This window comes from Martes martes (genome assembly GCF_963455335.1).
Source record: "Martes martes genome assembly, chromosome: 4".
NCBI classification, from domain to species: Eukaryota; Metazoa; Chordata; class Mammalia; order Carnivora; family Mustelidae; genus Martes; species Martes martes.
In genome coordinates this window covers 176420853-176436579 of record NC_137891.1, presented here as the reverse complement: position 1 = coordinate 176436579, position 15727 = coordinate 176420853, and the positions used below count along the sequence as shown (strand labels likewise).

At 37.1% G+C, this 15727-nt stretch overlaps 1 protein-coding gene across 21 annotated transcripts in view; it reads right to left on the bottom strand.

Moving 5' to 3' along the window:
* The window catches only part of EIF4G3 (eukaryotic translation initiation factor 4 gamma 3), a 343452-nt gene that overhangs the window by 127511 nt on the left and 200214 nt on the right, over positions 1-15727 (bottom strand). For all 21 annotated transcript variants that reach the window (XM_080801932.1, XM_080801933.1, XM_080801934.1 and 18 more), the window contains 2 exons: positions 11410-11507; positions 8661-8783 (listed from right to left, as the gene is read on the bottom strand). In XM_080801932.1, the coding sequence (XP_080658058.1) occupies positions 8661-8783; positions 11410-11507 (221 nt within the window). The remainder of the gene's footprint in view (positions 1-8660; positions 8784-11409; positions 11508-15727) is intronic.

The window sequence follows — 15727 nt, the reverse complement described above, 5'->3', positions numbered from 1 at the left end:
AAGTAAGTTATACAGATGTAATAAAGAGCATAGTGACTACAGTTAATAATACTGTACTGCATATGTGAAAGCTGACAAGAGTAAATCCTAAAGGGTCTCATCACACACACACAAAAAGATTCTGTAACTACATATGGTGACAGATGTTAAGCAGACTTACTGCAATGATCATTTTGCAGTATATACAAGGGCTGAATCATTACGTTTTATACCTGAAACTAGTGTAATATGCTGTATTAATTATAACTCAATAAAAATTATTTTTGCATCAAATTAAAAGAAATAAACCACAAAATTAATGATTTAATTACCAAGGCCATAATTCTACACTGGAGTATTAAGGGTACAGAGATAACATATATTCTGAGGTTCTGAATTTGTATGTGGGTGAGGATTTTTTGAGAAAGCAAAATTTAGGCTGAACTTCAAAGAGTCAACATGAATGCAGTCATATGGGTGGTATATGAGAGGAAGTAGGAGGAAGCAGGTCAGGCAGAAGGAATAGCACATATGAAGGCTCTGAAGGGAAGTGTATTAAATAATCAACCCGCTTTTAGGAGTGGGGGAGGAACACAGGAAGAGCTGGGGAACTTGAGAAGTACAGGCCACAATAAGCATCTTGGTCCTTATTCCTTCAAAAATGGCCCAGGAAAAGATTTTAAGCAGAAATGTGATATAATAAGACTTATGTTTTTGAAAGATCCTTCTGACTGCTGCATGGAGAATGAACTGGAGGGAAAGAAGAATGTTATAAGGACATAACACAGAAGTTTACTGCAGTGGTCCAAGAGAAATAATTATGATGTAAATAAAGGGTGCGTGTGAATAAATTTACTTAAACACGGGAGTTAAACTGACAAGATTTTGGTAACTGATTAGTTATGGTACGGAAGTATCACTAAGGAGAGACGGGATAAAAAGAAATACATTAGCTTTCTAGTTTATGAGATGTGCGCCGGTCACTGAGATAGGGAACACTAGAGAGAGATACCAGGTTCTGGCAGTCAAGAAGCAGGGGAGAGGAAAACCACAAACTCGAGTTTTGAGTGTGAAATGCTTGTGAGATACCTGACCATAGAGTACAAGCAGAAGTTGGATATGCAACCTGAAGCGCAAAAGAGTACTCATTATGTAAGCAATCTACGGAGTGATATCATGAATACCTCTTATTTAATACAAGGACTAATGCACAATAAGTAATGATCACAGCAATAACGTAACAGTAACAATGCACTGAATTCTAATGCTAGAACCAAATAGATCATAAGATGTACGAATAGAAAAGGCATCAACCACATGATCAGTTCTTTCATTCTTTCTACACTTTTCCTAAGAAACTACCAATTCTATTCAAAACATCTTAAATAACATCAAATTACTATTTCCAATGGTGGAACCCTTCTCAGGACTGGACAAGTGTTTTACCCCGTTATCCAATGTTCCTGGTGGCTCTGAAACAAGAATCTTATCTCTTCTATGGAAAAGTTTCACACAAACTGACTATCTTATCAACAATTATGCCTTAAATTAGGTGCTGGGAGTATAGGGCTCAAAAAGACAAAGTACTCCTTATGTTTAGAGAGCTAACATTTTAGTGGTAGAGACAAACAATAAGCTAGAAAATAAGCATAAAATATGTCAAGACAAAACTTAATGCTATCAATAAAATTAAAGAAAAGTAAAGACCAAAGAGTGAAAGGGGTGTGAAGGTGCTACTTTAAAGGAATCTGGAATGGTTTTCCTGAAAACATGATATTAGAAGAGACACCTGAAAGGGGGAAAATGACATACTTGGGATGTAGGAGACCATTTCAAATATAAGGAATAGCAAGATCAAAAGTGAAAAGGTAGAACAAAGCTTGTGAATCAAGGGCAGGGAGGCCAGTAGCAATCACTGTCATGGAGGAGAAAGCGAAGGACAGGAGAAGGGATTAGAGAAATAGCCAGAAACCAGATAATATATGACTCATAAAGACCTCCAAAATTCCAGAAGTATGGACTTCTGTATAGTTTAGTCACCAGCAGAGAGACATTGAATAGTTTTTAGTAGGGAAGGGATGTGATCAGATTTATGTTTTATAATGACTCACTATGGCTACTATATAAAGAACAGACACAGAATATGTCAAAAACTCATTAAAATTCAATAGCCAAAAAACAATCCAATTTTAAAAATGGGTAGAAGATCTGAACATTTTCCAAAGAGGACATAAAGATAGCCAATAGGTACATGAAAAGGTGTCCAACATAACTAATCATCAGAGGAATGCAAATCAAAACCACAAAGGGATATCATCTTATACATGTCAGAATGGCTATTATCAAAAAGACAAGAAATAACTAACAAGTGTTGGTAAGGATGTAGAGAAAAGGGAACCCTTGTGAATTGTTGGTGGGAACGTAAATGGTATGGGCGCCATGGGGAAAAGTTTGAAGATTCCTTTAAAAAAAAAAAAAAGGTTAAAAATAGAACTACTATATGATCCAGCAATTCCATTTTTGGGTGTTTAGCCAAAGAAAACAGAAACACAAACTCAAAAAGATATATGCACCCCATGCTCACTGCATTACTTAAAATAGCCAAGACATAGAAACAACCTAAGTGTCCATCAATAAATAAATGAATAAAGAAAATGTGGTATTTGTACACACTGTTCATTTTAATTTCAAAAATACATTTTTAATAACAGATAAAAGATGAAACCTGATGGTTTCTTGTGATCTCCTGTAACACTTTTGACCCCTGGAACTAAAGACATCATAGTTACTGGAAGACTGTAAGCTGCAACACCACTGTTCAATGTCTGACTGGGAGTAGGTGGCAAGGGACAAGAATCGTGCTACATGTGTAAAAACTGAAGTTAAGTTACACTTTCTTTATAATTAGGATTCAGATTTAGAGTATCTAAGGTAAAATCACATCACTATAACAGCAAAAGATTTCACAAAATTTGAAGAACTATGAAAAAACATCGTTCAAAGTAAAGATGAAGAATCACTGAACATAAAATAAAATTTACTATTATTAATGTTCTGTAAGTGGATCTTTATTGGGATGCCAAAACAATTTAAAACACATTTGCTCCACCAGTTTCTAAAAAGATAAGGTATCTCAAAAACGGCCTTACGTCAAATTTTGTTTTCTGGCTTTAGGAGATTCCCATAGGCATTCAAGCTGGATAATCTTGGTTTCATTAAAAATTCAGGACATTTTTACAAAACCCTGATTGGATACAGACCTGATGAAATCAACAACTCTGCTTTATGACTCTAAGTTGGACCCCGATTGTCCATTTACAAATTCATTTTCAACAACAGAACAGATTAACCCTATAACCATTAAGGGTCTTTGCTCATTGCGACATCTCATTTAAAACTTTTAAGAGAATCAGCCTCCCAATTAGATACCTGATTAAAGTTTACAACACTTTCTAAACTATTGAAAAGTACTATTTCTTTCTTTTTTTTAATTTTTATGCCCAACATGGGGCTCAAACTGACAACCCCCAAGATCTCGTGCCCTACGGAATGAGCCGGCCAGGCACCCCAAAAAGCACTATTTTTAAACAAAAGAGATTACTAATGAGAAATTATTTTATTAAAGATGAAAATGATGTGATTTAATTCCATGACCACTATCTTTACTGAAGACAACACTAAAACAAAAACATACCTATGTGCTTCAAGATAGACAAGTATATTAACTCATTAGTGCTATGACTAATTTGAAAGGTGACATTTTAAAAAGTTAAGATGGAAGGTCCCTGGGTAGCTCAGTCAGTTAAGCATCTAACTCTTGATTTCAACTCAGGTCATGGTCTCAGGGTCCTGAGATTGAGCTCAGTGTGGGGCTCTGTGCTCAGCGCAGGGGTCTGCTTGGGATTCTCTTTCCCTCTCCCCCGTCTTGTGCATGCACATACTTTCACTCTCCCGCTCATAAATCTTTAAAAACAAAAAATAAAAATTAAAAATAAACGTTAAAACTGGGTTTGTTTGCATTACATGGATATCTTCTTTAAATTCTTTATGTACAAACTTACCTACTTACTGTACAATTGCTTGTATCATTGTCTAAGCTTCAGAACCTAACTTAACTACTACTGCTAAAACTATAACAAATGGTCAGAATTTAAGGTTTCCAGTTATCAAGTTAATAAGAAGCTCTTCAAAAGACTGAATGATTTGCTGATTTGGCAATTTTTCTAAATGCCAAAGGGGAGGCTATATCTTTCCTAAGATATTCTAGCAATCCATAAATTCTGACTTTCTCTGCGCTCCTATACTCCATGGCATAGGACTCTCTCACACATTGTAATAGTACTTCACTGTAAGAGTAATTTTTTTAAAAGAGTAATTTTTAAAACAGAAAAAAGAACAAAGGTAGTAGGGAGAGGAAGAAAGATATATAAAGTAGTTCATTTAAAAAATTGAGTCATTTTTGATTCACCACCCCAGCCTTCAGAAGTAGACAATTCTGGAAGCCTTGCCTATATAGCATCATATATTTATTTTTATCCTAAGGGGTTCCATAAAAACTTCCAGGCATCTAGCACATTTCTTAATACATAAATGTTCCTTGTGCCTTATTGCTATCAACAACAGAGACACAGCTGAGAGATTATGATGATGAGGGAAAGTAACAAACACATCCCCCTTCTTTCCCACTTTAATATTTAAAAGCTAAAAGGGAACTAAGTTTACTTACTACAATCTCTCATTTTACTGATGAAAAAGTATGGCTTCAAAGGACTTAATGTTCTGCACTAAGGTCATATATCTAAGTGACAGAGTGGAGAGCTGCAGCAAGTGTTCTAGTACTCGATGAGGTCTACACATGCACCTCTCTCAGTGCACTGTGATCACCTGAATGGGCATGAGTACATACATGCATGTATTTTTTATATATTTGAGACATAAAATCTTCAGGTGTTATTCCATAGATCATTTTAAAACTGAAGAAGGAGGACAATTTCAAATTCAATCTACTCTTTAGGGCAAAAACAGTAGCAGCAAACCCTGTTTATCCTCTCCCTTCTCCTCACATATACCTACTACAGTTTCCCTAAATTCACTCCCTCTTATCTTGAATGCTTGCCAAAATGAAACTTATTATTCCCCTCTTCAAATATAATCATGTATATTCTATGTTATATTTTACTATAAATGCAGGTGTATCTAAGCTGGAAGAGTCAACCTCTGACCGTTCCCTCTTTTACAAGTAGGGGAACCATGCATCCTGTTTATCTGAACAGTACCAGTTTATGCCTGTTGTCCCAGCAAAATGACTCACAGCATCCGCATGCACTGTAAAACTGCCCCCAATTCAGATGACAAATTATAAGGTCACTCTATAATCCTTAGTAGTAATCAACTGCTACATATTCTTCTATTTGTAAAAAAATAACTCCCTAATCTATCACATGAAATGACAATCCTCTCCCTTCATCCCGTTTCTCATCTCTACCTGCCGCCTTCTTGCACATGCTGTCCCTCTGCCTGGAATATCCTTCTCTCTCTTTTCATTATGTGAATACCAATCTGGGAACTCAGACCAAATGTCATCTCTGCTGTGAAGCCTTCCCAGAATCTTCCAGTCATGTTCTGAGCCTTCTGCACTAACGACTGCAATATTAGTAACGGAAAGTGTATATCGAATGTTCGCTGTGCTCCGAGCTCATGCAAATTTTAGGTATTTACTCTTATTTAATGGTAGAATAACTCTACATGGTAGGTTTTGTTTTCCTCGTTTTTTTTTTTAATGTGGAAATTAAGGCTCTGGAAAATTCAGTAATCTGGCTAACATTACAAAACTAAGTGGTGGAACTAGGACTCAAAACCAAGTATGTTTGGTTCTGAGCCAAAGCTTTTAAATCCCTCCCCTGTATTATCACACCAGCACCACCATTAACAGGTTTCTCTGATCCAACATATTTGAGCCTGTGTTGTAATTCTGTCCCACTTGGTCACTTCTGTGCATTCATAAGTCTTTGTATACACTCCACAGGAGATCCAATCATATATTAATAAGTGTCCTCTATCTCACTTAAGATGGGGATGACCTCAATGATAGGGAAAGGCTTTGCTTATTCATGGCACCTGCATTTGTACTTAAGGCAGATATATGATAAAGCCAAAAGCAATACAGTACTTACTATTCAAACATAAATTCTAATGCAGAGGGTTGTTTCATCTGTGGTCTTAATAACTAGAATGTGGTGCAGGAGCTATCTAGAATTAGACCACAGCTGCAAACTAACAATCTTTAGGGTAAACCTAACAGGTTTTCTTAGGCTGGCACAGTGCTATTGGTACTAGAATTAGCCGTCAACATTTAAAATGTGCAGATTTTTTACATAAATAAAGATCTCTAGCTTCTTTTGAAACACTGGGTCAACATTTTTACATAATCTAATAGTCAGGAAGTAAAAACTGCCTACTTTACCCAGGGATGTCTTCTCCCACTCTATGTGCACCATTCTCTCTATATTTCCAAAATTAAAGCCAATGGTCAGTTGCCATCATCATGTTTATGCAGTTGTTCTCTTTTTTTTTTTTTAATATTTTTATTTATTTATTTGACAGAGAGAGAGATCAGATCACCAGTAGGCAGAGAAGCAGGCAGAGAGAGAGGGGGAAGCAGGCTCCCTGCTGAGCAGAGAGCCTGATGCGGGGCTCCATCCCAGGACCCTGAGATCATGACCCGAGAGGAAGGCAGAGCCTTAACCCACTGAGCCACCCAGGCGCCCCTATGCGGTTGTTCTTAAAAGGAAAACAAAATGTTTCTAGCACCTAGATCTTTGCTAAAAAGTTATGTGTGCATTCCATGAATTTCATGCATTTGGAAAAGCTACACATTAATAAATGTGGTTTTGAGTGCAAATAACAATGTAAACTCAGGCTCAGGACAATATTACACATCAAAAAGTATTACCAACATTATAATTATTGACTGGTGGCCTTTATCAATTAAAAGCACACATTTAATGTGCTTTATGTTTACACAAACACATACACTTGTTTTCATTCAGGCCTGCGGTCCCTGATAAAAAATAGAGAGCAAAAGGATTTCTGTAGGGGCGCCTGGGTGGCTCAGTGGGTTAAAGCCTCTGCCTTCGGCTCAGGTCATGATCCCAGGGTCCTGGGATCGAGCCCCGCATCGGGCTCTCTGCTCAGCAGGGAGCCTGCTTCCTCCCTTCTCTCTCTGCCTGCCTCTCTGCCTACTTGTGATCTGTCAAATAAATAAATAAATAAATAAATAAAAAAAAAGGATTTCTGTAGCTAAGGGTAACCAAAAGAAGGTAGGATATCAACCTGGTAATATTAAAGAAAAACATACCACAGGGAATTAAAATGCAAAAAGATATACTAAGACATATTTGATTGAGAATTCGAACACAAATCAACAAAAGGTTGTCAAGTATATAGACTCAGAGTAGTAGTATTTTAATTAATGTGGGAAAACAGAGATCAAAATTTAACTGGCCGAAGCAACAAATTCCAGGTTTTTCTGTAGTATGCTCTCATCTAACTGTGCACATAAGTAGAAAGCTTCAATGCATAAATGCTACCTGTATCATATTCACTCACAGGGAGGAAATTAAATAAACTCACACATTTTCAAGGGGCTCTGAACTCAGCCATTTATTTGTGATCTCAATTTTTAAGAACATTTTTAACAATTTTTTTAACCTGTGCTACTAATATCAAGTCAATAATCCATCATTCTAAAATATTTAATCATCCCTATCACTTGTTCATAAACTAGGTCCTGAGGAATACCTCACAATCAAGCCACGAAGAGGGAAGCAAGCAGCCCCTACTCCTTAATAACTTTCATATTTTCTGTCTTATACACTGAGCTCTCAGTTTAGGTATTTTAAAGCTTTGAAAATCAATCATCTCCTCCGAATGGTTTTTCAAAATTTAAAGTGATCAAGTGATGAAATCAAAATCCTGGCAAATTCGAGGACTTTCAGCCTCTACTACAGTTTACTAAACTCCAGTTCTTCCTGGAATGTCTTGATTTCTAAAAGCAAGAAAGTGAACTATTAGAAGACCATGATAACTACTACATTCTGCAATAGGAACAAAAAGGTGCTTAGCTGACAGAATTTCCTAATACCCCATGTAAATAATTAAAGAAGACACCCTCCAAGCAAAAAGCTCATTTATGTAGTTCTAAAAGGTAAGAGGGATACCTAAAATACATCCAACTGTACTCTGAATTACACAGGCACTCACACCAAACAATACTGTTAAGTAACAATGTTTAAATTTTCAACCTTAATGTTTTCACGAACATAGTATGCAGCATTTAATTCCTACGGCTTCATACTGAAACATGAAATACTGATGAGGTTTCCATAGGAATAGCAGCTCCTTTTGGTATCATGCAATAGTTCATTAGGAAGATTGGCAGCAGCTATGCTCTGAATGTGGAGACAATACATAGAAATATTACCAGTAAAAATCTGGAGGTTATAACAATTTGTGAAGACAAAGAGCATGTCTGCTTAAATATCATTTAGATATTCAAGGCTATGAGACAACTGATGGACATGAGAAGTACAGAGATTGGCTAGAGAAAAAAGAAGAGCCCAGCAGAGGTTAGCGAACAAATAAATACACAGTGTCATCCCTCACGGTTCACTCTGTCTTACCTGAGGAGGAGTAGGTGTGGAAGTGGGTCTCCCTATGGGAGGAGTAGGATTTCTGCTGCCACCTCCAGACATAATCTCCTCTGTTATGTCTTTCCCTCCCTGGTTTGGATCCCGAATTCTTATCTGTAAGGTCAGAATAAGATGGCATATTGAGAGATGGGTATCTATGTGGTACATTTATAGGCATATGATTGTTAAAGGTATAAACTGGGAAATCTATCAAATGTTAAAGTTGATAATCACCACATATGACTTTATTTCAATCACAGAACCATATGGGGTCATTCAAAGAAGTTTAGGACATTACATTTGACTTAAACTAATTAGATTTTTTTTTTTTAAATTTTTTTTTTTTTTTAAGATTTTATTTATTTATTTGACAGAGAGAGATCACAAGTAGGCAGAGAGGCAGGCAGAGAGAGAGGGGGAAGCAGGCTCCCTGCCGAGCAGAGAGCCCGATGCGGGGCTCGATCCCAGGACCCTGGGATCATGACCTGAGCCGAAAGCAGAGGCTTTAACCCACTGAGCCACCCAGGCGCCCCTGACTTAAACTAATTAGAATAACACACTAAAATGAGATCCAGTTGGTTGAATTTCTGGATCAAAATGGCCAAGTATTTATTAACGCTTATCTTATAAGCACTGCCAAATTCACTGATTTTATTTACAATGCTTAACATAAGATTCATAAATAAAATCATTTTAAAATATATGTTACTCTGTAGAATAAAGCTTTAGGGGTTGTAAATGGTTCTCTAACAAAATGAAAAATGCACAGATCCTGGTAATTAGGAATAATTTATGTTGCAGATAACTTACATATGTATATAAGAATGTTCATTTCAATAGTGGCTTTTCAAGCAAAGGCAAAGAAACACGTTCAAGGCTGATCAAGAATATAGTAATTAAAAAATATGCTACATCCTTACAATTAAATATTAATCAGCCAATAGAAAGAATGAAATAGATCTACATGTACTGATATGGAATGATCATCTATATGTATTCATAGGTAAAAAGCAATGCAGAACAATGTGTTTGGTGTTCTTTCAAATTTTTAAAGGCTAGTTACGCTTATAGATGTCAGTGGAAATGGTGCTGCAAAGGAGACAGAGCACTTGGGTCTAGGCCTTCTATCCTATGACAGTGCTGAGACCTAAACACCCCTTCTGCTATCACTACCTCCAGAGTGAAACCAAGGTAGCCCTGGATTTCTAGATATGTCAAAGCATTTGTTAATAAAACCCCCTGGAAGGGCACCTGGGTGGCTCAGTGGGTTGAGGCCTCTGCCTTCGGCTCGGGTCATGATCCCAGGGTCCTGGGATCGAGCCCCGCATCGGGCTCTCTGCTCAGCAGGGAGCCTGCTTCCTCCTCTGTCTCTGCCTGCCTCTCTGCCTACTTGTGATCTCTGTCCAGTAAATAAATAAAATCTTTAAAAAAAAAAAAAAAAAGCCTCTGCCTTTGGCTCAGGTCATGATCCCAGGGTCCTGGGATCGAGCCCCACATCAGGCTCTCTGTTCAGTGGGGAGCTTGCTTCCTCCTTGTTCTCTGCCTGCCTCTCTGCCTACTTGTGATCTCTGCCTGTCAATAAATAAAGAAAATCTTTAAAAAAAAAAAAAACACCTTGGATCTGGAAATTGTTTTGGGAGTTCTTCAGTAAGATTTCTAATATCAGCTATTTTTTCAGATACAGAAACCTGTCTCTTCTACAGTTTTAAACATTGCTTCTCTTTCATTTGTTCTACTTTCTTGTTCAGCTACATCTATTATGTCTTCCATTTTCATCATCTTCTTTATTAATGTTTCTGCATGCTGGGTATTTTTCACATCTAACATCTACCATGCTGTTTCAACATTCCTAAAGCACACTTTCTCAACTCCAGTATTCTGATACATGGGTATGTCCTGCTTATTATGGTGCATGCACAAGAAATTTGTTTCTCGTAATAAAAGAGCCAAATTTTGGAACCTTATTAATTTTTATTAAATGAGAGTACTTTCAAGAGTACTGAATGCTATGGGAACTCTCCCACATATCTCATCCTTGTGAATTCCATTTGATGTGTCCTAATGGGTAAGAGATTGCAAGCCACTCTTCTATAGGCTCTCCCGCAATGTGAATTTTATATTACTGCACTCTAATATTCCTGGGCCTGACTTACTAGACAGAAGCAAAGTCCCTGTAACTTCCTAAAAACAGAATACATTTTCTAAATTCTGCTATTTCTAAAAATAAATCTATTCCACAGGGAGGATTTTTCTTATTGACCTTAACACCTTGGTCATTTCTACTTGTGCTGTTTTTCCCCTGTAAGTTTATATTTGAATGTAGAGCTGATTAGAACTGAAGTTAAAGGACAATAATCACTATGTGAAGATAGAGCTCAAATTTCTCCCACTTAGTAAGATCTCAGGGGACTGAACTCTCCCAGTTATAAAGAAGGCATGTTGTCATCTAGCATAACTAGCTCAGTGCGTGTTGAAAAATGATATTAAGCAAATGGTTCTTGTAACTTCTACTTATTATGTCCATACAAACTGTCTAGGTCTAGCGGTAAGGATATAAGCAAAGAAAAAAAAATGGCAGTCATTTGTGAACTCAGATGAATAATGATTACAGCTGTGGGTAAACTTATTTAATAAGTTTATTTTTATTATTATTTATTATTTTTATTTAGTGTTTAAGTTTATTTAATAAGGGAGTGAACATTCAATTGTAAAATAAGAAAAGTTAGTAAGTATCTCTTACGGTTTTTTTCTCTCTCTTGGCTGGAGGGGGCTGCTGCTGCGTAGGCACTATGATTGGTGCTGACTGATACACTGGCTGACTTGGGTAAAAAGGCGTTCCTAAAGAATTAGAAAAAAAAATGAAAAGAAGCATTCAGTTATTTTGTCAACCATTATAAGACTACTAATGGCACCGTGTCTCTGGACAATCAGTTAAAAAAATAAGTAACAAAAGCATTCTTCTTAATCTTCTCTATCCATTAGCTCTCTTCTATTTACGGAAGTACTCAAGAAATGATTCCCCAAAACTCAAGAACACCTAACTCTTTGTCAGCATCCAATATGAAGACAACTAAATATGAAGACAAATAACCAACTCCTGCAGATTGCCACCAGAGTCACCTTTCAAAAAAACTAATCATATTATGTAACACTGCTTTTAAAAAATCTATTCTGGGTGCCTGGCCATTCCCTGCAATATGATTCTCAAGCGAGGATCTGTGTGAATATGTTTTGTGTGGGGGTTTGGTCAGAGGAAGGAGAATACATATGATCATCTTATGGAGTGGGAGTGGTCTGATTCTTCTCCCTACTTACAGAGAACCATTATCATAGGGAACCACCCTTAAGGCTTAGAAAATATCACACTATTGGAGCAGAAAAATGTCTGAGAACAAGCAGCTGAAAAATAAAGTCTGATACTAGGAGTCCAGGGTTTTAACTACCTTATGTACCATTCTCTAGCTCCATACCTTTGCTCTAGCAAAAACCTATACCTACTACTATCCCTTGAGTACGTGAATTTCTTCGACATTTTTCGTACCTTTGACTCTGTTGTCCTTCTACCTGAAATTACCTTTTTCCACCCACCCCGTGGACTCTTAATGAATACTTTCTTAAGTTTCGAAAGTTTGGCTATTGTTGTAATTACTATTAAGCCAGAGTACTAAGAGAAGAGGTGATGAGAAAGGGTCAAATACTGGATATATTAAGTAGCACCTACAGATTTGCTGACAGAGTGGATGTGACTATGACAGAAAGAAGTGTCAAGGAAAGCTCTTCAAGGTTTTCTGTTGCAGCAAGTGTAAGAATGACAATGCTATTTACTGTGCTATTTCTTTACTTAGCAAGATGAGGAAAACTAGACGAAGAGTAGAGTTTAGGGCATAAGAGTCAAGAGTTCAATTTCGGACATGTAAAGTTTAAGATTCTTACTAGACCTCCAAAGGCAGATAGCAGCAAGTAGGCAGGAAGAGACACAAGTCTGGAATCAGAGAATCGGTGTCCAGTTTGGAATTAGTGGAGTATGGACAGTATTTAAACCATGAGACTGGGTAACTGAGGAAGTTAGTACAAATACAGAATGAACCCAAGGATGAAATTTTAGAGCACTGTATGTTGTTCAGAGATTATAAGTATAAAGAAAACCTAGCAAAGAGGATGAAAAAGAAAATCAAGGTAGTGGTTGAAGTAAAGAGAAGGGTTCAGGAATGGGGAGCATGCATAGTTATCTAAAATGTCACTGAGAGTCAACCAAGATTCAGCAAAGTAGAATACACATGTGACCCTGACAAAAGTTCTAAGGGTGGAGGGGCAGGAAAGTGCATCCTGATTAGGGTGGGCTCAGAAGTGAATGAGATGGAAATGAAGAGAGCCGAGTATTCTTTTCTTAAAATTTTGCTATAAAGGGAAGCAAAAAAGTGGCTGGGGTTTTTTGTTTGTTTGTATATACCTGTATGCCAAAGGGACTAAACCACCAGCAGAGAGAGAAAGAAAATGATAAAGCCAGAAAGAGAGAAGAGAACAGCTAGAGTAATAGCCTTAAATGTGTACATGATGGGATCCAGTGCACAAGCAGTACAAGCCTTTGGTAGAAACAGTGATGGTTGAGTCATGATAGCAAGAAGGAAAAACATGAAAGTATAGGTAGGTAGTTAATACAGGTAAAATCCTTGGTACTTTAGTTAGAAGTCAAATAATGTTGGCTCTATTATCACTGTCATCATCAACAACAAACCACCCCCGCCTTCATAACGTCTTCAAGAGGTAATTTCTTGGAAGCAGTACCACATTTGCAGGTACCAGAATTCTGCAGGTCTCAATCAAATCTGGAGAAGATTTAAATAGGGGGCATGGCTAGGATTTCAATGAATTCAGGGTAAAAAGAGAAAAACGCCTTATTAGCCATACTTCTGGTAGTGCATACACTATTCTCAAAGTCAAGCTTAAATAGGTGATTCTATACTACCTTATAATGTTACTAGTTCCAAACTCAGAAAACAATCCCCTAAGACTGGTTTCAAATGCTGCTAGACAGGCAATACAGTCTGCTCACTTTGCCATATTTTTTAAACTAAGTGACACAAGATCCAAAAGGTGAATCATCCCTTTAAGAAAAAAATTCAGATTGTTCTAATGAAACAGTTTTGAGTCAACACGACTGGGGTAGAGATTGGCATATAATACACAAGCAATAAATACCAGCTGAATAAACCTGGTAGCATAAGACATCTTGGTAATGGGGTTAAACACAATTAGTAAAATATCAAGTAAACTGTGGACCCCAGCAGAGTGGGACTTCTATCCTACCAAATAATGGTTATTTTTTATAAAATACTAATTCAACTTCTTATATAGTCAGAGACATTTAAAAACATTTATTCTATTCTATTAAAAATGGGAATAACTTTTACATACCATTTACTAATTAGGTACGTTACATGATGCCCCTGACCTCTTATGCATGGAATGTAGCAGGTTTATCTGGATTAGGGGTATGTCAACTAAAGCCAACAGGCTAAATCCAGAATAAAGTTTTATTGGAATATACCTATATATAGTTTTTTATCTGTTACCTGTGGCTGCTTTTTCACTAAATGGCAGAGTTGCATAGTTACAATAGAGACCATACGGCCAGCAAAAGCTACAATATTCCCCGTTACAGAAAAAGGGCTAACCCTTTTCTTCCCCTGATCCCCGTTCTCGATTGGTGGTTCTCCAAACTCCAGTCTATACAAAATGCGTCAATGATATACAGCAAAATTTATTCAATAATAACCACATTACTACACTAACACACACAAAGCCACAACTATAGGCTTGCTAATTTGACATTTTGGAAAGGTCTGTTACTATTCTGAAATTATTTCAGTCTTGTTCCTTTGTTGTTCAAACAGCCTTCCTATATGAAATGCTTCTGACATTAAATAACAGTTTTCTTTGAAAGACTGTGGCAAAATTAAAAAGGGAATAGTTCTGTATGTTTCTTCCTTTATTTTACTTTACTTTTTAAAAATTTTATTTGACTAGGATATAGAAAAATTTGGAAACCAGTGATCTGGTAAACATTTACATTTGTTCTCAATGGTAAAACCCCAAACACAAATATCAAACAAATGCACTTCAAGAGCCTGAAAGGCAAGGAGAATATCTCAACATTTATAACCTATAAAATACCTAGCACATTGTCTTATACGCTGTAGGACTTCCAAAAACCTACCAAAACTGAATTTTCCCACAGAAACAATATAAAGATAGCGGTTAAGTATGCAGGTTGGCACATTAAAATCAGTTTATCCCATCCCAGAACAACAATGTTAGTATACAACCATATCAACACAGTATTTTTTGTTGTTTTTTTTTAGATTTTATTTATTTATTTGACACAGAGAGACACAGCGAGAGAGGGACACAAGCAGGGAAAGTGGGAGAAGGAGAAGCAGGCTCCCCACTGAGCAAGGAGTCCAACATGGGGGGTCGATCCCAGGACTCTGGGATCACGACCCAAGCCAAAGGCAGACACTTAAAGGCTGAGCCACCTAGGTGCGTATTCACAGTATTTTTAAAAAAAGATTTATTTATTTGAGAGAGAAAGAGCATGAGCAGGAGGGGCAAAGGGACAGGTAGAGAGAATCTCAAGCAGACTCTGCACTGAACACAGAGCCCAATGCAGGGCTCAATCCCAGGACCCCAAAATCATGATCTGAGCTGAAACAAAGAGTTGGTTGCTTAACGAAATCACAGTATTAATCACAGTTGATTAACAATCACAGTGTTAACATTCCATTAACACATACCTTGGACGCCAGAAAGTTTCCCACTTACACACCATGGAGAACAATGAATGAATCCCTCAGCTCTTAGGAGCTGCTGAATAAGGCACCCAAGTCCCCACTGAGCTCAGAAAAAGAGTGCAAAAGAAAATGAAAGGAGGAGGAAAAAATCACATGGTACAGTGAGAAAAGGGGAGAGTATACTGGTTTGAAGCAAAGGAGAATGGTGCTTTTTTTTTTTTTTAAGATATTATTTATTTTTCGAGGGAGGGGGAGAGTACAAGCAGG